We start from the raw sequence: 25,430 nt of genomic DNA on the forward strand, positions 1-25,430 counted from the left end.
ATCCTCTGGATGTTCGGATACTTGGAGACCATTTGTAGCTATCCATGGACGTCATGTTCCGAAACAATGATGCAATTTTTATGGATGATAATGCGCCATGTCACCGGGCCACAGTTGTTCGCGATTTGTTTGAAGAACATTCTGGAAAATTAGGGTGAATCGTTTGACCACCCAGAGCGGCCGAGATGAATCCCATCAAACATTTATGAGACATAATCGAGGGGTCAATTCGTGCACAAAACCATCACCGGCAACAGTTTCAGAATTATGGACAGCTATAGAGGCAGCATTGCTCAATATTTCTGAAGGGGTATTCGAACGACTTCTTGAGTACATGCACTGCGCTGGAGAAAAGGAGGTAGACACCATAGTAGGAGGTATTCTATGACTTTTGTCACGTCAGTGTATAGCGCGATACCAGTAACGATCATGAATATTTCGCAATAAATGGTGACCAGAATCAATTGCCACAGTGAAGTGACATTCGTCGGAGAACATCCTTCTGGACCACTTTTGCTGACCCCAACCAACATACTCCCAACACCAACAGACTCTGCGTCGACGATGACGTTGTTGAAGTGGGATACATTTAACAGGCCTCCGAGCATGCTAACCAGCCTCATCCAATCGCCATGAAATGGTTCTGGCAGAGACGTGTGTAACTGTAGCGGTTGCGAGGCCTGCAGCGACCTGGTTAGGAGTGAAAGAGATGTCTCTTCCTTTAATCCTCTTGCGGTGTGGTGGTCCATCTATGACCACCTGCGTACCTTCGCATATTATTTGCACCTTCAGCGGGATGACGCTTGTGGACACACCCGTTACTGTGGCTACAGCAGTGACACTTTGACCGGCTTCAAGCCGTCCACAATCGCCAGCACTGGGATGATGTCTTGCAGGCACTTTGTCACACTAATCGGACTCAAAAAAAGAAACTTCGTGAAACACCGTACTCCATGAACTGTCGATTGCATACAGAGCAGTCGAGCACCGGATTTGCTGCAGTTAAAACGTTCCGCCCTCTACATTTCCTTTTACTATCATTGTTCGGGTGTTCCGTATCAATAGTCAGTTGTTCCGTAGCAACTGGCAATTTTTCCTTAGAAATTGTCTATTTTTCTTTATCAGTTGTCCTGCAGTGTACTTAGAATACATGTCTGAAGCTGCAGATTTAATTTCAGCAGTCCTCGAAACTTTAAAACGTTGATACTTTCTCAAAATCGACTGGATTTGGAAACAGTTCACTCTCATGACGCAGTTACTAACCAAAAACTTTCTTCGTCTTGAAATGTTGTTTAGTTAGTTGCATGTTCCATAGGTTGTATTCACGATAAAGTTTATGATTGGGTTGTTTGGAAGAGACAGACCACATAACACAGGAATAAATATTTATTTGGCAACATACCGACCTGTTACAGATTTTTTTTCTCTAAGAGCGACTAATTACAAGCATTCAAGAATTCCTCTATGGTATAGGAGTTGGTAGGGAGAAATATCTTTAGTCTACATTTGAAAAAACGTCTACTACAGTCTAAAATTTTATTTCTATTGGTAGATTATCAAACAGTTTTGCAGCTTTGCATTTCATCAGTTTCCCTTCCAAAATTAGAGTCTACTACAGTCTAAAATTTTATTTCTATTGGTAGATTATCAAACAGTTTTGCAGCTTTGCATTTCATCAGTTTCCCTTCCAAAGTTAGAGTCATCAAAGAGTAGAGCAGTTAATTTTTCCTTTTATTGTTCTGCATGCTATACTTATAAATTTCAGGTGAATTGTTTATAATAAATTTCGGAATTGAATAAATGTACTGTCAAGTTGTGGTTCATGTTTCCAGCTGCTTCAAGAGATACATAAAAGATGCACATGTGTAAAGCCTACACATAATTCTAATTACTTTCTTTTGTGCATTGAATAGATTTTTGCATATGTGAGAAGTTACTTCAGAATATTATACTGTAAGGAAATATGTAAAATGTATTAACTTATTGACTTCTATATCCTCAAACGAGGCAATTTCTCTTACGGCGAAAGTAGCCGAATCTAAACAGTTTAAAAAATATACTAAATGGTTTTCTAATTTTAAGTTTTCGTCAATATGATATGCCCTTTTTTATCGGACAAGAGAAAAGGCTGCTTAATCCGTGTATCACGCATTCCCCGCTGCGTCTGAACGTAACCACCCCCACGCTAAGAGGCACAGTATGACTCCCATCCACCCAACATTTGGGAAACGACAGATAGGTTCGCTACACGGACGAAATGTCTACAAACCTCTTCGCAAGTATGTACAAGGAAAAATTACGACGGAGTACGATGAAGATTAATTTTTAGCGTCCATATGAGGTTCAGGCCGTTAGACGGAGCACCAGCTCAGACAGAGGTTAGAGGAAGGAAGTTGTATGGCTGCTTAAGAAATCATTCTTAGGAGATACAGTAAACTTAAATCAGCCCGCCCAGTTAGCCGTGCGATCTAACTCACGGCTTTCCGGATTGGGTAGGAGCGCCTGGTCCCCGGCACGAATCCGCCCGGCGAAGTTGTGTCGAGGTCCGGTGAGCTGGCCAGTCTGTGGATGGCTTTTTGGAGGTTTTCCATCTGCCTCGGCGAATGCGGGCTGGTTCCCCTTATTTCGCATTAGTTACACTATGTCGGCGATTACTGCGCAAACAAGTTCTCCACGTACGCATACACCACAATTACAGTACCACGCAAACATAGGGGTTACACTCGTCTGGTGTGAGGCGTTACCTGGGAGGGGGGGGGGGGGGTCCACCGGGGGCCGAACCGCGCTATAACCCTGAAAGAGTTGTTCGGTGTGGGGCGGCGGATGTGTGGAGTGGACTGCGGTAGTCGTCGTGGGGTTGTGGACCACTGCGGCTGTGGCGGGGACGGAGCCCCTCCGTCTTTTCTAGGCCCCCGGTTAACACACAATACAATACAATACAACACAATACATACTTAAATCAGGATGACCATACAACTGCCAGACTCACCTGTAGAAGTTAGCTCATACGTTTATATTAAAGAGGTGTCCAACCGTAACAAGATTTTCATATTTCTAACAGGTCTCTTCTCAAAGGTCATAATTCAGAGTGGAAACTTCATCGGACAACCTCTCTCCATGGAATGGGCCCGTAGGCACGCCTTCAGACTTGGAGCTGCCCTGGGATTCGAGACTGATGACTCTCAAGAGCTGGTTGATTTCCTGCGCTCTCTCAACGCAACAGGCCTGGTGGTTGACACATCCTTGGTCCTGACAGATGAGGTATTATACTGACTGCGTACAAACACAGTGTTTCGCATCTGTGACCTTTAAATCATCAACATCAGTACAGGCCATCAAGGATTTAGATTCTAATTTCAGCTGCACTGTATTTATGGAACTGTCGCAGACCTGCAAAATTTCTATAAACGTACAAACAGCAGTCTAAAATAGGTATTGAATTATTTCTAGATGTGTTCCCTCTGATCAATGTTAAGAGGTTAATTGCTATCTTCGTAATCTGCATAAGGATGTTGTTGATTTACGAAACTGATGCGATGCAGACTGGTTACAATGCAACGAGATCATCTCACTTGTAACGACATGGTCTTGGAAGAGTTGTGGATTTTTTTTCTATGGGTGACGCTTCATGACGGATGAAATAGAGTTACTTTAAAGAGTAAGTTGCTGCAGTCTAACTGTATTACCATATGTAAATAACAACAGTTTAGTACCAGAAGAGAAGTGCAAAGTAACGTACTGTACATTATCTTTCAGGTCCTCCGCACGACACCTCACATCTCGTTTGTAGTAAGGAACACTTCAATGACTGATAAATATAGCGGACGAGTTCATATAGACAACGATAATATACATTTGGAGAATAGCAGCGAAATTTTTAGAAACGCTAAATTTCTGTTCTCTTGGTACATGTGATGTACTAGAGCGTTTACGAATACAGATTATTGACCTTAATTTAAAAAAAAAAAGGTATCTAAAGTTACAATCTCCAGCGACATTAGTGTGACCACCTCTCGAAAGCCTGAATGACCACTTTTGCAGAGCGAATTGGCTGCGAGACGTGCAGGTAGAGAGTCAATGAAGTTTTAGAAGTTACTGACAGGGCTGTGGCATCATGCCGATTCCAGCGCCATAGTCAGCTACAACCGGTTTCTCGATTGAAGATCCGTGACGCTAACAGCTCGATCAAGGTGGTCCCACAGACTTTGGACATGGTATAAATCAGGGGAGTTTGGTGGCCAGGGCAGTACGGTGGACTCATCCTGCTGCTCTTCGAACAATGCATGTACTACACTGCGAGCTACGGCACATTGCATTGTCTTGCTGGTAGATGCAATCGTGTCGAGGAAAATCAAAGTGCATGTAGGGTTGGACATGATCCCCAATGATAAATGGATACTTGTGTTGATCCGTTGAGCCATTGCGCCTACCAGGACGACGAGATCACCCACTGAATGCCAGGATAATATTCCCCAGATCATAACGTGAGCTGGGCGTTTGCTTTCAAACGTTTCACCCAGTACATGCCAATGGCCATCTGTCTGATGGAACATAAACTGCGGGCCTCAGTGGCCGAGCGGCTCTAGGCGCTTCAGTCTGGAACCGCGCGACCCTTACGGTCGCAGGTTCGAATTCTGCCTCGGGCATGGATGTGTGATGTCCTTAGGTTAGTTAGGTTTAAGTAGTTCTAAGTTCTAGGGGACTGATGACCTCAGATGTTAAGTCCCATAGTGGTCAGAGCCATTTGAACCATTTGAACGCAAACTGTGATTCATCTGAATAGGCCATCTGTCCAGCTGCGGTACTGGTGTGCACATTCGTGCTTTCGTTGCCGATAAACAGCAGTCAGCATCAATGCATTAACCAAACGAGTGCTGCGGCAGCCCGTACGCAGCAATGTTCGCTGAACGGTCGCTGCGCAGACGTCGTTCACCCCTGTCGTCTATGTTGCGTGGAGTACAACATTCACCTCAGCGCCGGTTCTGGATAACGCCATTTTGCTACGCACTGTATACAGTGGTACGCGAGCAGCTTAGGACCATAGCTGTTTCGGATGTGCTTCCAACCTTGGCTCGAAAGCCCATGATCATGCCCTTTTGGACTCAGTTAAATCGCTCTGTTTGCGAATTACAACGACTCCCCCCGACGCCTTTATACAGGGTGTTACAAAAAGGTACGGCCAAACTTTCAGGAAACATTCCTCACACACAAATAAGGAAAAGATGTTATGTGGACATGTGTCCGGAAACGCTTAATTTCCATGTTAGAGCTCATTTTAGTTTCTTCCACCTACGCTCAATGGAGCACGTTATCATGATTTCATAAGGGATACTCTACCTGTGCTGCTAGAACATGTGCCTTTACAAGTACGACACAACATGTGGTTCATGCACGATGGAGCTCCTGCACATTTCAGTCGAAGTGTTCGTACGCTTGTCAACAACAGATTCGGTTACTGATGGATTGGTAGAGGTGGACCAATTCCATGGCCTCCATGCTCTCCTGACCTCAACCCTCTTAACTTTCATTTACGGTGGCATTTGAAAGCTCTTGTCTACGCAACCCCTGTACCAAATGTAGAGACTCTTCGTGCTCGTATTGTGGACGGCTGTGATACAATACGCCATTCTCCAGGGCTGCATCAGCGCATCAGGGATTCCATGCGACGGAGGGTGGATCCATGTGTACTCGCTAACGGAGGACATTTTGAACGTTTCCTGTAACAAAGTGTTTGAAGTCACGCTGGTACGTTCTGTTGCTGTGTGTTTCCATTCCATGATTAATGTGATTTGAAGAGAAGTAATAAAATGAGATCTAACATGGAAAGTAAGCGTTTCCGGACACATGTCCACACAACATATTTTCTTTCTTTGTGTGTGAGGAATGTTTCCTGAAAGTTTGGCCGTACCTTTTTGCAACGTCCTGTATACCTTCCACTGCTCGTGCTACAAGCTGTCGTGTGCGAGTGGTTAGTGCAGGTTGACGTCGATTATAGTCGGTGGTCACGTTAATGTATACAAGTTGCCATTGTATTAAATGTACTCGAAATATATGACAGCAAGGAGTATTCGGAGGTAGATTTCATTTTGAGATAGGGTTACGCGTATTTTCTGCATTCGATTAGAGCTAACAAAAGTCCTACCAAAGGTCACTATCTCAGAGTTGTTCAGATCCTTCAAAAAGGAACATCTGATTCTGTGTGGCATTTGGGTATTCTGGGTGAGACGTGGGTTTACGATCTCAGAAACGACACAGTAATGAAATAAAATCCGGAAAGTCGGTGGTCCCGAACCAAGAGACGCGAAATCGACAATGTATCGTGGGAATCAAAAGAATTTTTCTTATTAATTACCTTGAAAAGGGAAAAAAATAATGGTGAACACTACGCAACTCTCCGGGAAAAGCTTTATAAAGAAATATATAGAAGGCGGTCTGAATTTGATGTCAGCTTTCATTATGGCAGTGTTAGCTTGTATGAAATAACGCAACATGACATTTAGTATCTTTTGATTTCTACCGATTCCGATATCTACATAAATCTGTGACTGGAAATTCAGTGGATTCGTTATGGTAGCCGCATCAAACTATTTAACTAGGTTGAAATTTTTTTTTTCGAAGAACGTGGTTAAAATGCCGCTGAATTACAGTTAAACCAAAGATTACAGCTGATGTTTTCTCATATTCATCAATGTCCGCAATTTTAGGTTCCTGCTTGAGTTACCTGTACTGCTTCTGTCATCTCACTTCTTTGCTACTCCCCATATCCTCGATAATCGCGACATTGGCCTCTGCTACAGTGAGCTGCTGCGCAAATATTTGCTGTACTTTCACCTTCTGAAACGTTAGCGACAGTTTATCACTGCTCCACTGTTCTTCGCTGTCACTTCAGATTTTTAGTTACGCTATTCTCTAGTTCTTCAAAGCCATTCCAGATTTTGGGCAATGGAGAACCTAGCATTTATCAGTGGAAGGAATGAAAGTTATTGTTTAATGTTCCTTTCACGAAGAGTTTCATGGAGACGATTTATTACTTCAGATGACTCAAGATCCTGACAGGCAAACCGTATTCGTTTCTTGTTACAGGAACAGGCGCTGTTCTCTTATTCTCCTTGGTGGCCACACATTGAGCCAGAATTGGAGGGTTCCTTTTTCTCGGAATCTCCTATTCAGATGCTCACCGATGGACGATTCAACCGAGTGCCTATTCTGACTGGAGTCACTTCCGCCGAGTTGGGTTTGTATCCACGAATTTCCAGTGTCATAATAAAAAACACACAGCGAAACGTAGGTGCTAGACGTCTCTCTAACTACTAATAGATGGTGGCCATTTCCCAGAACAGCCTGTTACATCTACCGTATTGAGTTTCTCGTTACAGTTAACCCTTTCATGCATAAAATTTATTTAGCATATATTTGAAAAACAAAAGATCAAAACCCGTTTCCCTTTCTGATCAATAATGCACTTTCACCACAAAAAAATGTAAGTTTACTGATTCTTAAAACAGATGAAGTGGGATACGTGTGTCCCAAGGACCCAACTAGATCCATATTTTTGTATGGTAGTACGATTTTCAGAACTCAAATTTTAACTTTAGAATAATTTTATAATGATGGAAATTATGAAACAATAACAAACTAGTACCAAAACACTTTTATTCTACTGACAATGAAAAATATGAAATATGCTACACAAGTCTTCAACATTTAAAGATGGCTTTGACGTATCACACACCAATATTTTCTACATTTTATGAAGTTTTATGGGGCATATACTTCTCACTACATACAAGTTATGTGCAAACCACGAAAACTACTGCTGTGTGTATTAATGTTTCAAAACAATGTCTATGATCTGTAGGAAAATATATTAGTTACTTCAGGCATTCTTGGAAAGGATAAAATGATGATTTGATCTGATTTTCGTGAAACAGACAAACACACGTCGCACCATTCGATCACTTACAGCCTTCAGTATAACCATCTCATGGTCCATAATACACACTTTAAAAAAAGTTTTGCATCACCTCAGTTCCCAGAACTCCTGAAGATAGACGTTGCCTGTGGATATTGTATCACAGTCTCTTTGACCGTTGAGAGATGTCACTAAACACTCCCAAAGATATAAACAATTATGCATGAGCAGCGTTATTAGACGGAGGGTGTCCGACAGCCGATCAGTTCCAGTCATTCCACCAGGAAGGAGGTACACGGCTCGTGTTGTCTCGTGTTGTCTGTAGTTCAACCATGCCTAGACAGTCAATACCGCGGTTCGATCGCGTCCGCATTGATACTTGGTTCCAAGAAGGCCTCTCAACAAGGGAAGTGTTCAGGTGTCTCGGAGTAAACAAAAGCGATGTTGTTCGGACATGGAGGAGATACACAGAGACTGCAACTGTCAGTGACATGGCCTCGCTCAGACCGCCCGAGGGTTACTACTGCAGTGGATGACCGCTATCTATGGATTATGGCTCAGAGGAACCATGACAGAAACGCCACCATGTTGAATAATGCTTTTCGTGGAGCCACATGACGTCGTATTACGACGAAAACTGTGCGCAATAGGCGGCATGATGCGCAACTTCACGCCCGGCGTCCGTGGCGAGGTCCATCTTTGCAACCACGACACCATGCAGCGCAGTTCAGATGGGGCCAATAACATGCCGAATGAACCGCACAGGTTTGGCATCACGTTCTCCTCACCGATGAGTGTCGCATATGCCTTCAGTCAGACAATCGTCTAAGGCGTGTTTGGAGGTAACCCGGTCAGGCTGAACGCCTTAGACACACTGTCCAGCGAGTGCAGCAAGGTGGAGGTTACCTGATGTTTTGATGTGTGCATCATGTGGGGTCGACGTACGCCGCTAGTGGTCATCGAAGGCGCCGTAACAGCTGTACGATGCGTGAATGCCATCCTCCGACCAATAGTGCAACCATATCGGCAGCATATTGGCGAGGCATTCGTCTTCGTGGACGACAATTCGCGCCCCCATCGTGCACTTCTTGCGAATGACTTTCTTCAGGATAGCGACATCACTCGACTAGAGTGGCCAGCATGTTCTCCAAACATGAACCCTATCGTACATTCCTGGGATGGACTGAAAAGGGCTGTTTATGGGCGACGTGACTCACCAACCACTCTGAGGGACGTACACCGAATTGCCGTTGGGGAGTGGGACAATCTGGACCAACAGTGCGTTGATGAACTTGTGGGTAGTATGCCACGACGAACACACGCATGCATCAATGCACATCAATGCAAGAGAACGTGCTACTGGGTATTATAGGTACTGTTGTATACAGCAATCTGGACCACCACCTCTGACGTTCTCGCTGTATGATGGTACAACATACAATGTGTGGTTTCCATGAGCAATAAAAAGGGCGGAAATGAAGTTTATGTTGATCTCTATTCCAATTTCCTGTACAGGTTCCGAAACTCTCGGAACCGAGGTGATGCAAAACTTTTTTCATGTGTGTATTTTTCTCCAATTTCCGAAAACACCTTGCTACATCCTATCACTAGACAGATATAGACGTCCCAAAGCTCCAAACTGCATATTACTTTAGTGGAACATAAGTATCCCATCAGCTACGAAAGGGTTGAGACTAATTATGTACTGTTGTATATTTAATCATAATTTCTGTTACCTGTGTCTTTACCTGATGTTCGTGTACAGGTTATAATTTAGTGAACGACGAAGACAAAATCAGCAATCTCAACAACACATTTGTGGCGTCGGTGGGTCCCAACTTGCACTTGCCAACACCAGAGCAGCAAGAGGAGGCAGCTCTTAAACTTAGGGAGTTCTACTTCGGCAACGACAGTATATCAGCGAAATCCGATGCTGACGAGCTTGTGGCTGTAAGTAAATCAGCAACTTCGCTTAATGCATACATACTTAGAAACCAAATACTAATTTATTTCCCATCATGTATGAGTTTGCTGCCCAGTGGCTACGGTACGTGGTGCTAAGTACTACACACAAAGGAAAGCAGCTTACATTACATAAATTGCAGGATAACATATCAGTATAAAATAAAATTGGAGTTACATCTGACACCTGAGTTTCTCCCAGCGTAGACAATGTTCGAATAACGTATGGGAAAGCAGCCGTGTGATGTCATCGACAACAACCGATATTTCGACAGGTGACCATGCTGTCATTTTTGAGGCAAAACTGCAGCAAGTAAGCGATGTGCAAGTGAATTCAAAATCTCGGTTTGCAGAGAAAATTCGGAAAGATAACACGCATTCACACACACACACACACACACACACACACACACACACACAGTAAACACTAGCGCCATCACACAGATGACGGACGCCAGAAGTTGTCGACAGTGAAAGGGAGAGGTTTAAAATTTTGCATTGACGCCCAACCGTTTGCCAGTGGTTGATTTTCTTAGTTCTATTGAACAGGACGTTTTTAAACTACCTTCTGACGTTGCAGAGGAGGCTAGGAGCGAGGTATGTCGACTGTTGAAATTTGGAAGTTTGCAGTGTGGCCGAGCGGTTCTAGGCGCTTCAGTCTGGAACCGCGCGACCGCTCCGGTCGCAAGTTCCAATCCTGCCTTGGGCATGGATGTGTGTGATGTCCTTAGGTTAGTTAGGTTTAAGTAGTTTTAAGTTCTAGGGGACTGATGACCTCAGATGTTAAGTCCCATGGTGCTCAGAGCCATTTGAAACATTTTTGGAAGTTTGAGGTAAGGTCTTATGGGACCAGAATTGCTGAGGTCATCGGTCCCTAAGCTTACGCACTACTTAATCTAACTTAAACTAACTTACGCTAAGGACAACACACACACCCATGCCCGAGGGAGGACTCGAACCTTGGACGGGAGGAGCCGCACGGACCGTGACAACACGCAATAGACCTTGACAACACGCCATAGACCGCGCGGCCATCCCGCGCGGCCCTGTCGACTGTTGACTGAGGCACATCCACTATAACGCCTCTTCTTCTTGACGATTTGGTTTGATTTGTACTTGGCCTCGGCTAAAACTCGGCGACATTCGGTAGAGTGTTGAGATCGGTATCAAGTTACGAAGACGACGTTACACAAAATAACAGTGCTGAACCGAAATGTCGACGTGCGTGAGATATTTACTTCACCAAGAATTGTAATTAATCGTTCGTAATCGATGTTTAACTCATTAATGATGAAATAAATATCTCACGCACGTCGACATTTCGGTTCAGCACTGTTATTTTGTGTAACGTCGTCTTCGTAACTTGATAACGATCTCAACACTCTACCGACTGTCGTCGAGTTTTAGCCGAAGCCAAGTACAAATCAAACCAAATCATCAAGAAGAAGAGGCGCTATACGACCCAAGGGTAATGTCACGGCAGCAGAGAGGACTGATTTACGTTCATCTAAAGTTGATCTGGATACTGTTATTTTACCTGCGGACAAGGACGACGCTACAGTTGTTCTGGAGAAACAGGATAACTTTCAAAAGGTGCAGTATTTACTATGTGATTCAACGTATCGCAAGATCGGTGCTGACACCACAAATACTGTTGAGAGAAAATTTACAGCCTCCTGAAGAAAAGTTCCTTGCGCAGGAGACTGTCAGGAGTCTTAATTCTTACTGTCCTGCTCCACCTAAGTTATAGGGCCTTCCGAAGATCCACAAAGGAGAGATTTCTCTGTCAGTAACATTGGTGCTCCGACATTTCGTGTAGGAAAACACATTGTTACTCTGTTGAGCCCACTGGTTGGTCGGTGTGAGTATCACATTAAGAACTTGGCGGATTTCTCACGTCGATTTGAATTATATTACAGTAAGTTTTGATGTGGTCTCTATTTTAAATCATGTGCCACTGTCTGCTGCGTTACGGTTAATTGAGCTTAGATTTAGTGTTGAAGTAACGAACCTATTTTGACACGTGTTGACTTCCATTTACTTTTTATTCAATGACTAGTACTATGAGTAGACAAATGGAGTTGCGAAGGGAAGCCCGTTATCACCTGTTATTGCAAATTTGTTGAAAGGATTCGAGGACCATGTCTTGGAGTCGGCGGCTTTCAAAAGTTTGTGTACGATACATTTGTTATTTAGTCTCATGGCAGTGAGAATCTGAACGACTTTTTAGAAGATCCGAATTCAATCCTCCCCATGTTCGTTTCACGATGGAAGTCGAAAAGGATGACTACCTTTCCATCCTTGATCCGTTGGTCAGGAGGAAGATTGATGCTACGTTGGGAGATGCTGTTTATAGAAAGCCTACACACACTGACTTATATTTACAGTCTGACTGTTGTCATCATGCGGCTGGGCGTGAAGGGGTACTTCGTACCTCGGTTCACGGGGCCAGCGTCATTTCAGATCCTGAAATATTGTCAGCTGAGTTAGTCCATACTGAGGTCACCTTCCGTCAGAATGGAAAGACAGATCAGAGTAGCGCTGCGCTGTCGACCAACAGTGCACCGGGTGACTGATGATACAAGCGAGTTGGTACCAAGGTCTACGGCCTTCCTGCCTTACACAGGGAGCATCTCTAAGACTGGTCATATTATGCGGAAATATGGTGAGAAATGTTAGGGTCCTTTTAAGTTCCGTTATGGTTCTAGCTTGCTTAGGGTGGTGTCGCTCGTATTCCTTGCAGTTGTGGCATGCCATATATTGGTCAGACTGACAATGACTATCAGTTCTGACAACAACTGCCATTACAAGTGTCCTTAAAAAACAGATAAACAGACGCAATTCTATGCAACCTTTCTATTTTTCAAATATATGTTTAATACCAGCTGTACCCATTGCATATCAATAATTTTGTTGTGGTGAGTTTTTAGAGGTTCCTTTTTTTCACCTAGTAATCGAACTGAGATTTTGCCACCAGAGCAGCACTAACTAACCGCTTCTTCCTTGCATTTCAATGCATCACAGTGCCCACATTTTTGATTCATTCTCCCTCAGGTGGCTCACCGGTGATGAACGTAGTGAATTAATGGGCCACAATGAAGTGCAGTCTCACTGAAAGCCTCCAACGTTCGACGAGTACACGTGAAGGCACGACGTGCCTCTGTCTTCCGTACAGTATTTAAATGACGATGTCGGTGTGAGTCTTCAGGTGTCCCAGAAGCTATATGAGGCGCCTGACGCCCAGCATATAAAATGCGACGATCGATCGTAAGACAGCGTGACGTTCTCCGCGAAGGTCCGGCGGATCTGAGAAAGATCCGAGATTTGTTGCGTTCGAGTAACTTCCGCAGCTCGAGCTCTCTAAGAATTATGTGCTAAAGCAGACTTAACTTTTGCGATGCATACCTTTAAATAATTAATATTAATAGGTCCTAATATGTTTCTTGAGGTTTCCCCGCTGTAATAGTTTTAAATACCGTTCTCAGGCTTACCGGAGAATCTCATTACGATATCTCTGGAATATTTCGACGTAAAAGTTGTCCAGATTCGCCAGGGTACAGCAATTCTTTTTAAAATTTCAGAAACCACGTGCACGAGTACACATGGTATTGTACTGTCAAGGCATAGTTCTCAAAAAGTTAAAACGAATTTTCGAAATAGACTATTTTCTTTCTCGGGGATCAAGCCATACTCATACCAAATTTCATCTACATGATGCTCTGCAAGCCACCTAATGGTGTGCGGCGGGGGGTACTTTCGGTACCACTATCAGATCGCTCCAACCCTGTTCCACTCGCGAATAGTGCGTGGGAAGAATGATTGTCGGTAAGCCGCTGTACTGGCTCTAGTTTCTCGTATTTTCTCCTTGTGGTCAATACGCGCCGCTCTTCGTTGGATCTTCTCTATCTCATCTATGAGTCCTCTAACCTAAAAAAGCCCCATGTGCACGCCACACCTACTCCGCTACGCTAGTAGCCGCTTCCTGCGTGTAGTGCACGTCTTACCTAATAAGGGGAACCCTACAATTCTGCACCCGATAGCGAAGGTCGAAAAACTCGCATCCTATACCGGCGCAGAGCCGACTGAACCACTGGTTTAGACCGTCCATTCTGCCACCAACCCTGGGTACGATGCTACAAATAGACAGCTTAGCCTGCACCTCGTGTGCGTTGCTAGTGGCCTTCACCAAATCAGCCAGCCGCCGAAAGGAGCCGAGGATGGCCTCAGAACCCAAGCGGCAGGCGTCAATCGGGCCGACATGTGCCACTACATGCAGCCGGTTGCACCCATTGCGCTCGATAACCGCCAGCAGGGCCTCCTCCACATCACGGATGAAACTTCCCGGCAGACATACCGAATGCACACTGGAATTCTTTCCCACCTTGCTTGCTATCTCCCTCAGGGGCTCCATCACCCGCCCAACGTTGGAGCTCCCAATGACTAGTATACCCACCCTCTGTACTTGTCCGGACTGGACAGGAAAATCGACCGCTGGCCCAACAAGAGAGGCATCCAGTGCTGGCTCAGAGTTATCATCAACACTGGGAAGCACCTCGTACCTGTTGCTAAGACGTAGGGAGCCAGCCGCACTGCCTGCTCCCTCTTTTGCTTGCCGCCCAATGACACGCGAACCCGCCACTGTCTGCCACCCATTCTGGAGTGAGGACGGACCAGTGACATGTTGCGTATCGGAAGCGGGAGCGACGTCCGGGTCACCAGGGGATTCCTGTGGCACCAAAAGTGTCGCAGGTCTCGTCACTGGCGCTACGACGTCCCCGCAACTTCGAGCATTAGCTGGAAGCTTGTCGACTGTAGCCAACGCAGCTTCCAGCTGTAATTTAATCAAAATCGGTTCCGCTGTTAGTCGTGAAAACGTGACAGATTTACTTTCGTTTTTGTAATACTGTAATTGATATTATAGTATGTAATATGAATCAAACAAGTAGAGGATTGCATAGGCATTGTATTAATTCCGTTGAACTGTATCGTGTAGAAAATGCCAAACAATAAAAGCATTTTCGGAAATATGATAAAGATCAAAAGTGAAGACTAAATAAGTATTTCAAAAACTAAATATTTCTCCATATTTCGCGTGATATTCCTCAGATAAATATCTTGCACTACACCCTTTTCGATGTAGCCTATGTCCTTTCTCGGCATTCAAGTTATATCCATAATAAAATTCGCCAAAATCGATTAAGCGGTTTACTCGTGAAAAAGTAACGGACAGACTTATTTTTCCGTTTATTATATTAGCATGCATTTCATCGACAGGTCTGCTACATACACACATCCACTCTACACATATTAGTCAGACTGTGGGGCCAGTTTTTTATGTGTCTGCCTCGTACGTATTTGCTACAAACGATGATAATCACCTCATCGAGCTTCTTCCAGTCACTGCCTCCATACAATCGCATGGTGAAAACTATCTTCTCTCTAATCATACAACGAACAAATTCCGGCCATTACTGGATTGCTTTAGATGGTCGTCCCATTTGCTTTTCTTCTACAAAATATGATCGTGTCCCATTGTTGGTCGGGAGGCCTCATCCGGGGATGTTCGGCCGCCGATGTACAAGTCTTGTTTTATGTGACGTCTCTTTGGGCGACTTGAGTGTCGGTGATGGTGTATGATGACGAGGACAACACAACACCGAGTCTACGATGGGAGAAGATCTCCAACGTGGCCTGGAATCGAACCCAGGCCCGCCGCATAGTATGCAAACGCGTTACCACTCAGCTAAGCAGGCGGACTTTCATGTACAATTTTCTCTTACACTGATTTGCATATTGACATCCTTCTGAGAAAAGTATGTGCATTTTCTGTCCATTCTCCGTAAATCCACTAATTTCTATTACTAACGATGACTTTAAAGGTTACAAATAACAATTTTCTGACCAAACATCATGCACAGCGATTGTTTCGATGATTTCATCTTCACGAAATCTCGCAATGGCATCCCCGTACCCTCTGGGGTACACGGTATAGTGTGGTGCGAAAAATTATTTTTCCGATACGTTATAAAATTGTTTCACTCAGTTCAGGATCTAACAAATGCTGCAAGATTCATGTAAGCTCTACAGGTACGTCCGCTGACTCAGTTCCAAGTATTCAACAATTATAAACAAAATAACACCTTGGGTGTGATGACAATGTATTCTTAATTTATTCGTAATTGAGACTACTCAAGAGGATGTCGTTATCAGGAGAAAGAAACTGGCGTTCTACGGATCGGAGCGTGGAATGTCAGATCCCTTAATCGGGCAGGTAGGTTAGAAAATTTGAAAAGGGAAATGGAGGTTAAAGTTGGATATAGTGGGAATTAGTGAAGTTCGGTGGCAGGAGGAACAAGACTTCTGGTCAGGTGACTACAGGGTTATAAACACAAAGTCAAATAGGGGTAATGCAGGAGTAGGTTTAAAAATGAATAGGAAAATAGGAATGCGGGTAAGCTACTACAAACAGCATAGTGAACGCATTATTGTGGCCAAGATAGATACGAAGCCCATGCCTACTACAGTAGTACAAGTTTATATGCCAACTAGCTCTGCAGATGACGAAGAAATTGAAGAAATGTATGATGAAATAAAAGAAATTATTGAGATAGTGAAGGGAGACGAAAACTTAATAGTCATGGGTGACTGGAATTCGAGTGTAGGACAAGGGAGAGAAGGAAACGTAGTAGGTGAATATGGATTGGGACTAAGAAATGAAAGAGGAAGCCGCCTGGTAGAATTTTGCACAGAGCACAACTTAATCATAGCTAACACTTGGTTTAAGAATCATGATAGAACGTTGTATACATGGAAGAACCCTGGAGATACTAAAAGGTATCAGATAGATTATATAATGGTAATACAGAGATTTAGGAACCTGGTTTTAAATTGTAAGACATTTCCAGGGGCAGATGTGGACTCTGACCGCAATCTATTGGTTATGACCTGTAGATTAAAACTGAAGAAACTACAAAAAGGTGGGAATTTAAGGAGATAGGACCTGGATAAACTGAAAGAACCGGAGGTTGTACAGAGTTTCAGGGAGAGCATAAGGGAACAATTGACAGGAATGGGGGAAAGAAATACAGTAGAAGAAGAATGGAGAGCTTTGAGGGATGAAGTAGTGAAGGCAGCAGAGGATCAAGTAGGTAAAAAGACGAGGGCTAGTAGAAATCCTTGGGTAACAGAAGAAATATTGAATTTAATTGATGAAAGGAGAAAATATAAAAACGCAGTAAATGAAGCAGGCAAAAAGGAATACAAACGTCTCAAAAATGAGATCGACAGGAAGTGCAGAATGGCTAAGCAGGGATGGCTAGAGGACAAATGTAAGGATGTAGAGGCTTATCTCACTAGGGGTAAGATAGATACTGCCTACAGGAAAATTAAAGAGACCTTTGGAGATAAGAGAACCACTTGTATGTACATCAAGAGCTCAGATGGAAACCCAGTTCTAAGCAAAGAAGGGAAAGCAGAAAGGTGGAAGGAGTATATAGAGGGTCTATACAAGGGCGATGTACTTGAGGACAATATTATGGAAATGGAAGAGGATGTAGATAAAGATGAAATGGGAGATACGATACGCCGTGAAGAGTTTGACAGAGCACTGAAAGACCTGAGTCGAAACAAGGCCCCCGGAGTAGACAACATTCCAGTAGAACTACTGACGGCCTTGGGAGAGCCAGTCCTGACAAAACTCTACCATCTGGTGAGCAAGATGTATGAAACAGGCGAAATACCCTCAGACTTCAAGAAGAATGTAATAATTCCAATCCCAAAGAAAGCAGGTGTTGACAGATGTGAAAATTACCGAACAATCAGTTTAATAAGCCACAGCTGCAAAATACTAACACGAATTCTTTACAGACGAATGGAAAAACTAGTAGAAGCCGACCTTGGGGAAGATCAGTTTGGATTCCGTAGAAATACTGGAACACGTGAGGCAATACTGACCTTACGACTTATCTTAGAAGAAAGATTAAGGAAAGGCAAACCTACGTTTCTAGCATTTGTAGACTTAGAGAAAGCTTTTGATAATGTTGACTTGAATACTCTCTTTCAAATTCTAAAGGTGGCAGGGGTAAAATACAGGGAGCGAAAGGCTATTTACAATTTGTACAGAAACCAGATGGCAGTTATAAGAGTCGAGGGGCATGAGAGGGAAGCAGCGGTTGGGAAGGGAGTGAGACAGGGTTGTAGCCTCTCCCCAATGTTATTCAATCTGTATATTGAGCAAGCAGTAAAGGAAACAAAAGAAAAATTTGGAGTAGGTATTAAAATCCATGGAGAAGAAATAAAAACTTTGAGGTTCGCCGATGACATTGTAATTCTGTCAGAGACAGCAAAGGACTTGGAAGAGCAGTTGAACGGAATGGATGGTGTCTTGAAGGGAGGATATAAGATGAACATCAACAAAAGCAAAACGAGGATAATGGAATGTAGTCGAATTAAGTCGGGTGATGTTGAGGGTATCAGATTAGGAAATGAGACACTTAAAGTAGTAAAGGAGTTTTGCTATTTGGGGAGCAAAATAACTGATGATGGTCGAAGTAGAGAGGATATAAAATGTAGACTGGCAATGGCAAGGAAAGCGTTTCTGAGGAAGAGAAATTTGTTAACATCGAGTATAGATTTAAGTGTCAGGAAGTCATTTCTGAAAGTATTTGTATGGAGTGTAGCCATGTATGGAAGTGAAACATGGACGGTAAATAGTTCGGACAAGAAGAGAATAGAAGCTTTTGAAATGTGGTGCTACAGAATAATGTTGAAGATTAGATGGGTAGATCACATAACTAAGGAGGAAGTATTGAATAGGATTGGGGAGAAGAGAAGTTTGTGGCACAACTTGACCAGAAGAAGGGATCGGTTGGTAGGACATGTTCTGAGGCATCAAGGGATCACCAATTTAGTATTGGAAGGCAGCGTGGAGGGTAAAAATCGTAGGGGGAGACCAAGAGATGAATACACTAAGCAGATTCAGAAGGATGTAGGTTGCAGTAGGTACTGGGAGATGAAGAAGCTTGCACAGGATAGAGTAGCATGGAGAGCTGCATCAAACCAGTCTCAGGACTGAAGACAACAACAACAACAAGAATTGAGATCAGGCAGCCGGCCGGAGTGGTCCTGCGGTTCTAGGCGCTACAGTCTGGAACCGAGCGACCGCTACGGTCGCAGGTTCGAATCCTGCCTCGGGCATGGATGTGTGTGATGTCCTTAGGTTAGTTAGGTTTAATTAGTTCTACGTTCTAGGCGACTGATGACCTCAGAAGTTAAGTCGCGTAGTGCTCAGAGCCATTTGAACCATTTGATTTGAGATCAGGCGCAATAGTCAAGTGAAAGGCGCAACGGTCATGTAAAAGGGCTTTTTAAGAATTAGTACCCACCATCTGCAATAATGATAAGTATAAACGCTCGTGACAGTGTAACAGTCAAGTCTGTTAATGCACAGCAAAAATTAACAGGGTTTTAAGACTGTGCAAAAAACAGAAAGCTGAGAAGCTGCTCACGAACTGTCAACAGAACGAGACAGAATGGATGAAATATTGTTCACGGCTGTTATGGAGAAAGCCTGATATTCTACATTGAGGAGCATCGTTCTCATAGACGAAAGATTCTGAAAATGCGTCGCTTATACGAAAGTAGAGGAAATATACTCCAAAAAGCACTTCACAACGGATGTTACGAAAGTTTAGCAATACAATGGTTTTGTAGCAATACCTCACAGACATCTGGAGCGTGACTCATTAAACATTCCTCATAAATGTGAGCAGAGAATGTTTCGTTGCAGAGCCTGAGTGCACTGACGTTGGAAAAGTGCTTTAAAAAATCTGAAAACTGTGCAGGAGCTTACAATTCGCAAATAAAGACATACTCTCAGTGGAAATCTCCGTAACTTAACGTTTCAAAGTGTTTATATCACAGACCAATTCACCGCATAATTTTACAAAATAAACTGTTTGTAACAGTCAGTTTTATGATGCAGTAAAGAGCGTAAAATGACACATTTCCTTTCTATAGATGGTATGACAGCTTTTATAGAATCATTAAAATTTGTAGCGAGAACACATGTTCAAGTCCTAGAAGAGGCGTTGTGGGTGATTTGTGATTCAGCCAGCTAAATACCAGAGTCTTTGCAGAGAGCTGAATTTTGCGAATATCCAAAGTACTTCGCATAGTTGACAGTAAGTTGATGATAAATATTGTTCAGTGCTTGTATTATATTGTAGTGTCAGGGCCAACAATGTCGGAGGGAATTGCAGTAACGCTGTGATCAGCCCAGGTGCGCACTCTTGTTGGTAGCCATCTCTAGATCTAACGTTTCTCTGATTCTGCATGGTTAGTAATAGAACTGCCAAACTCCAAAACCTTTCCCCTCTGGAAGACACAGACAGCGGGAAGCTTCCCACGCAAAAATGACTCCAGTTGGGTGGTACGCGGGTGTCGAGTGTTGGAACATCATCCTAACCCTCAAATACTATGCATGGAAATGCAGGATAGTGAGATGACTGGTTCACAGGCCCCATGGGAAACCATTACTGCAGTGTCTAAAAGCTAACTTACGTGGAAAACCATCTAGGTTGTAGGTGTCAACTGTAGGATGCCCTGTCCTCGTTTTTGGTAAATCTTGTATCAGTGAATCATTTTTGCATCTGAAAGTGAAGTTACTGGTGTAAAACGCTTGTGAACAGATGCCAGGGCTATCTGTGGCCAGGACAACATACTTACGCGTCATAATTGACGCAGAACTAAGATAACTGCCCACCAGAGATGAATCTTGAAGATTAAAATATATAATTTTTTGTAATTAGCACATAAAACTCTAATGTAACTGTGCTTGCGCAAGTTTTATTATTTACAGGAGAATATATGTAATTTGTTGCTTGAGAGAGAAAATGTTTTGAATATTTTTGATTATATAAACCCCCTGAGAAAAGCATCAATGGGAAAAGTTGAAGACTTAGTAGTATAACTGAATAATAGAAAGGTTGACATAAGAACTGGTTGGAAGTTGGACTGAAAATAAGGGCGACATGGTATGGTAGTTGTGATTGTGTGATGTGAGGTCTGATGAGGTCTGAAAAACATATCATGATATCGTTACTAATTAAGAGCTAAAGTTACTAAAGAAAAAGAACACAATTGTAAGAGAACATGAACTCCGGTGGCCCACCACGAATTCTTTCCTTATGTCAACTTCCTCATCTCGGAGAACCACTTGTACCCTACATCCTCAATTATTTGTTGTGTGTGTTCCAATCTCTGTCTTCTGCTACAGTTTTTACCATCTACCACTCCCTCTAGTACAATAGAAATTATTCCTTGGTGTCTTAATACGTCGTATCATTATGTCCCTACGTATCATAGAAATGCCAAAATTAAGTAAGTGTTCATCTGTGAATTGTAATTTAGGATACATTTTACTTAAGTTATGTACAATATTATTTATTTCGTCCTTTCCACTCTGTAAAGTATTTACATGTCGTCAGTGTATCTTTTATAGTAGATAAATTTACTCTGGATTTTAATTGAAAAAAAAAGATTCAATATGATTAATAAATATATGAGCTACCATTCATCTTAGCGAACTGCCCATAGGTATCCCATCCTTTTGGCAATATACCTTATTGTTGAATGGAAATCAGTTAAATTCTAGTACATTTTCAAGCAAATGAGTGAAGTCTTCTAGTTCTCCAGTATTCATCGTCTTATGCTTCAACAAATTGGGTTTAATAATATTTATTGTTTCTTTAACTGGAATATTAGCGTAGAGGTTGTTAATGTCTATTGATATAAAACTTGCATCGTAAAATGTCAATATTAAAAGTCTCCTAAGTTATTTTTAATACTGAAATAATTTTCATTTGAGAATACAGTCTTTAAAATTTTATTCACTTTTACTTTAGTAAAGAAGGCTTACAGTCAATGTTGTTATCAATAGATCAGATAGGGGTATCCTGTTTATGTAATTTAGGTTGGGCTTTCAGTATGGGTAATAGCAGATTCATCACTTTCAAATACCTAAGCTTTTTCTTGTGGTAAAAACAAATAATTACTGCCATCAGCTAGTTTACTAATTTTAGCTTAGTATCTAATGGTAGGATCCTTAGTACCCTCACATATATCATCTTCATTAACGAGATCGAAAGTTTTGCTAATGTGCTTATCTTCTCTAGTAGGGAAAAGTGGGTCTTGATTAGGTACTATAACTTGTCTAACTGCTAGTTTATTATTTATGATTTTTAAGGCTTGGGGATCTTCACTAGATTTTTGTTTATTTTCTCATTTTCAATAAATTGCTTAGTTTGCAGAGCAATCTTGAACTGTTCCAATTTACCAAGTGTAGCCATTTTTGTGACAGTCCTTAATTGTGCAATAATACGTCTTACATTAATCAGGTGCAATATTATATTTGAGACTTGTACACATTAATTCAGTTGGAGTACTTGCGATTCGTCACTCGTGGATAAAAATATATGTATGCTACTTATATTATCATAACAGTTTTGTTATTATTATTAAACTGAGAATTAATTTTCTTCAGATGGTATCTTTTGTTACATCCTGTTGTGTGATTATCTTATCTATGGAACTGAGGACCACAGTAAAAAATCAAAGGTGAAAGTTGATTGCTCAGAAGCAAATGAAAATCATACATTTCGTAAGTCAGATGTTCTTTTAACTTGTATACCTTTTTAATTTCGCTTTTAATCCAATACAAGCAGTTGTAATTCTCAGTGACAGGTAAACCAGCCACCAGGATGCATTAGTGCTGTTTGTGTTTAGTGTTGGTACCAAGTCTGGTAGTGATGTGAAGAGTGTCAAATTTGGAGTGATCTCTTTGAAGGGCAAGAAGATGTTGCATATTTATTTGAAATAAAGTTATCAGCGTATTACAGGGCTTGAAAGGGTCCTCATTATGAGTCTCCGATTGTCCAGCTAATTGAATTGTGCAATATGTTTTGGGCGTATTCAAGTGGGACAGTGATCTGATGCAGTGGACTGCATGGAAACGGGATAGGAGGTATACTCGTTGTCAAGAATCTGTTTCACCAAGTGTGGTCATCGCAGGAGAGGATTGACATATTGTGTATTAAACACATCTTAACTCTTTCACGTCTGTGCTTGTCTTTTAGTAACAAACAATGGACTCCCTGTAGAATCCTGGTCATCTCAAGCCATTGGTAAGAACCTAGAACCAGTCTGACTAGGGAATTACTGTCCTATGTGCTGGCTTCCCTGCAACTTCCTCGTCATCCCATAACACTGTTCGGAGAACAGAAGCGGCCTTACTAGAGAATTACTGCCCCATGTGTAGGTTTCCCTTTGCCGTCATGAGTGGGGAGCTTGGACTTTTCATGAGCAGTGTTGTGTTGTCTTCAGCGATGAGCAGTGGTTCTGCATACCTAAGATGATCATTGTATAGTGGAGACCTGAGGAGAGATACCATACTTAAAATTTTTTGGAGAGGGACAGCAGTGTTATTCCTGGCATTGTAGAGTGGGGAGCCACCAGGTATGAGTGGAGGGCATGACTGGCCGGAATTGATGGAAATTTGGTGGCACAATGATACGGCACTGACATCCTGCGTCCTTATGTGTGCCTCTAAGGTTTTAGTATCGTGGTTCCATTATTCAACAGACCAGTCCTCATCCACACTGGGCACATGTTTCTATAAATGGTGCACGTGATGCTGCAGTATTCCCATCGCCAGCAAGAACCCCAGATCTATACCCAATAAAATGTGTGAGACTAACTCACATGTCAACATTGTCTCTGTGACAGTATGTAGGATATTAAATACTAGTTATAACAGTAGTGGACAAGCTTGCGTCAAAAGAGGATGGAAGGGCTCTATGACAGCAGTCCTAAAAGAATCATTACATTTATCCAGGTCAGATGGCTCATAACGCCATAGCGATAGGTGTTGCTCATACTGCCAAGTCCTTTGTAAATTTGACACGAGTTTGTAATTATCGAAGTAGCGTACTGACTCTCAACCTGCGAAGCTTCATTTTGTTTCCTTCTCCTCTTCTGGATGCTTCACTTTTCGTCGGGCAGTGTATTTTCGAGGGGGTACCCAAAAAGATCCAGAATAGCATTGCCGTGGGCGGAGCCTGCGTAGTGCGGATTTCTGCAACTAGGAGTGTATAGTACAACTCATTAATAGTTCAGTGCCGCCTGTGTTGTCGACCTGGCTTGTTCTGTTCATCTGGAGTGATGATTGTTTTTGTTAGCGCAGTTTTATTCTTGTTTCGTTTTTATAATGGCAGTTTTAAGTCGGGCAGTAGTAGCCGACCGAGACAGACGCAGCAACAGGGAAGTAACCGCTTTTGTGATACTTACGAGTTCTTAACTAAGAACGAATTTTATTATATCATCTGTGTGCTCCAATAGTTTAATTTCTTGTGTTTCTGCATCTAAATTTAATATCTAATTGCCTCAGTTTTCGTTTTCGTCGGAAACTAAACCGATTTTGTGACGTATTAAAAGTTCCTAAACAGGGGCAAATTATTTAGTTTCACCTGAGTGCTTCGGTAGTTAGGTATTTGAATATCTGCGAATTAGTAGGCACAGTTCGTGCGTTTTCGTCAGGGTCTACAGTAGAGTTGTGCAGCACGTGCCGATAGTCCGTTTATCTGCATGGTTTAGTTTTCCACGGTGTTTAGTACGGACAGGGACTGCGATTGTTGTGTGCGCATGCGAACCGAGTTGGTGACATTTCTCTCTCTGCTTCAGGCTGTGATTGCTTCGGTCACACAGCTTGAGGCTGCATTGGATGGGCACCACTGTTGTGGGCCGGCCAAGGGGATCCAACGGACGTCCAGCACGTCCGAGTCCTCTGATCGGTCCTCACCGGTGGCCAACCCAGTTACTACTCGCACTGAGGCAGACCCCTTACCTGTGGTCGAGTGGGAGGTCGCACCAGGGCGAAGTAGGCGACCAAAGACTTCCCAGGCGACCGCACCTAAGGCCTCCCCGGTTTGTCTCCCAAGTAAGTTCCAGGTGCTGTTTGTGGCTGATACTGTCGCTGAGCCAGGTGTTGTCGCCTGTCCTGTTTAAGAGGAAACCACTCAGCCTGCAAGATCCTGGCAATCACAGAAGGTGGGGTTATTGGTAGTTGGGAGCTCCAACGTTAGTCGCGTTATGGAGCCCCTTAGGGTCTTGGCTGAAAAGAGGGGTAAGAAAACCAATGTGCACTCCGTGTGCATACCGGGTGGAGTCATTCCAGATGTGGAAAGGGTCCTCCCAGATACCTTGAAGAGCACAGGGTGCAGCCAACTGCAGGTGGTTGCTCACGTCGGTACCAATGATATGTGTCACTTTGGACCAGAAGAGATTCTCTGTGGTTTCGAGCGGCTAACAGAAGTGGTAAAGGCTGCCAGTCTTGCTTGCAAGATGAAAACAGAGCTGACCATTTGCAGCATAGTCGACAGGACCGAATGCGGACCTCTGGTAAAGAGCCGAGTGGAGGGTCTGAATTAGAGGCACAGACGGTTCTGCGACCATGTTGGCTGCAGATTCCTCGACTTGCGCCAAAGGGTGGTTGGGTTTCGGG

The 25,430-nt window shown here is 43.0% G+C and overlaps 1 protein-coding gene across 2 annotated transcripts in view; it reads left to right on the forward strand.

Moving 5' to 3' along the window:
• The window catches only part of LOC126176751 (cholinesterase-like), a 90,911-nt gene that overhangs the window by 38,741 nt on the left and 26,740 nt on the right, over positions 1-25,430 (forward strand). Inside the window, exons 5-7 of one of the 2 annotated variants that reach the window (XM_049923918.1) lie at positions 3,062-3,261; positions 7,084-7,234; positions 9,678-9,862. In XM_049923918.1, the coding sequence (XP_049779875.1) occupies positions 3,062-3,261; positions 7,084-7,234; positions 9,678-9,862 (536 nt within the window). The remainder of the gene's footprint in view (positions 1-3,061; positions 3,262-7,083; positions 7,235-9,677; positions 9,863-25,430) is intronic. The other variant, XM_049923919.1, reaches the window with a different exon arrangement.

This window comes from Schistocerca cancellata, chromosome 3, assembly GCF_023864275.1.
Source record: "Schistocerca cancellata isolate TAMUIC-IGC-003103 chromosome 3, iqSchCanc2.1, whole genome shotgun sequence".
NCBI classification, from domain to species: domain Eukaryota; kingdom Metazoa; phylum Arthropoda; class Insecta; order Orthoptera; family Acrididae; genus Schistocerca; species Schistocerca cancellata.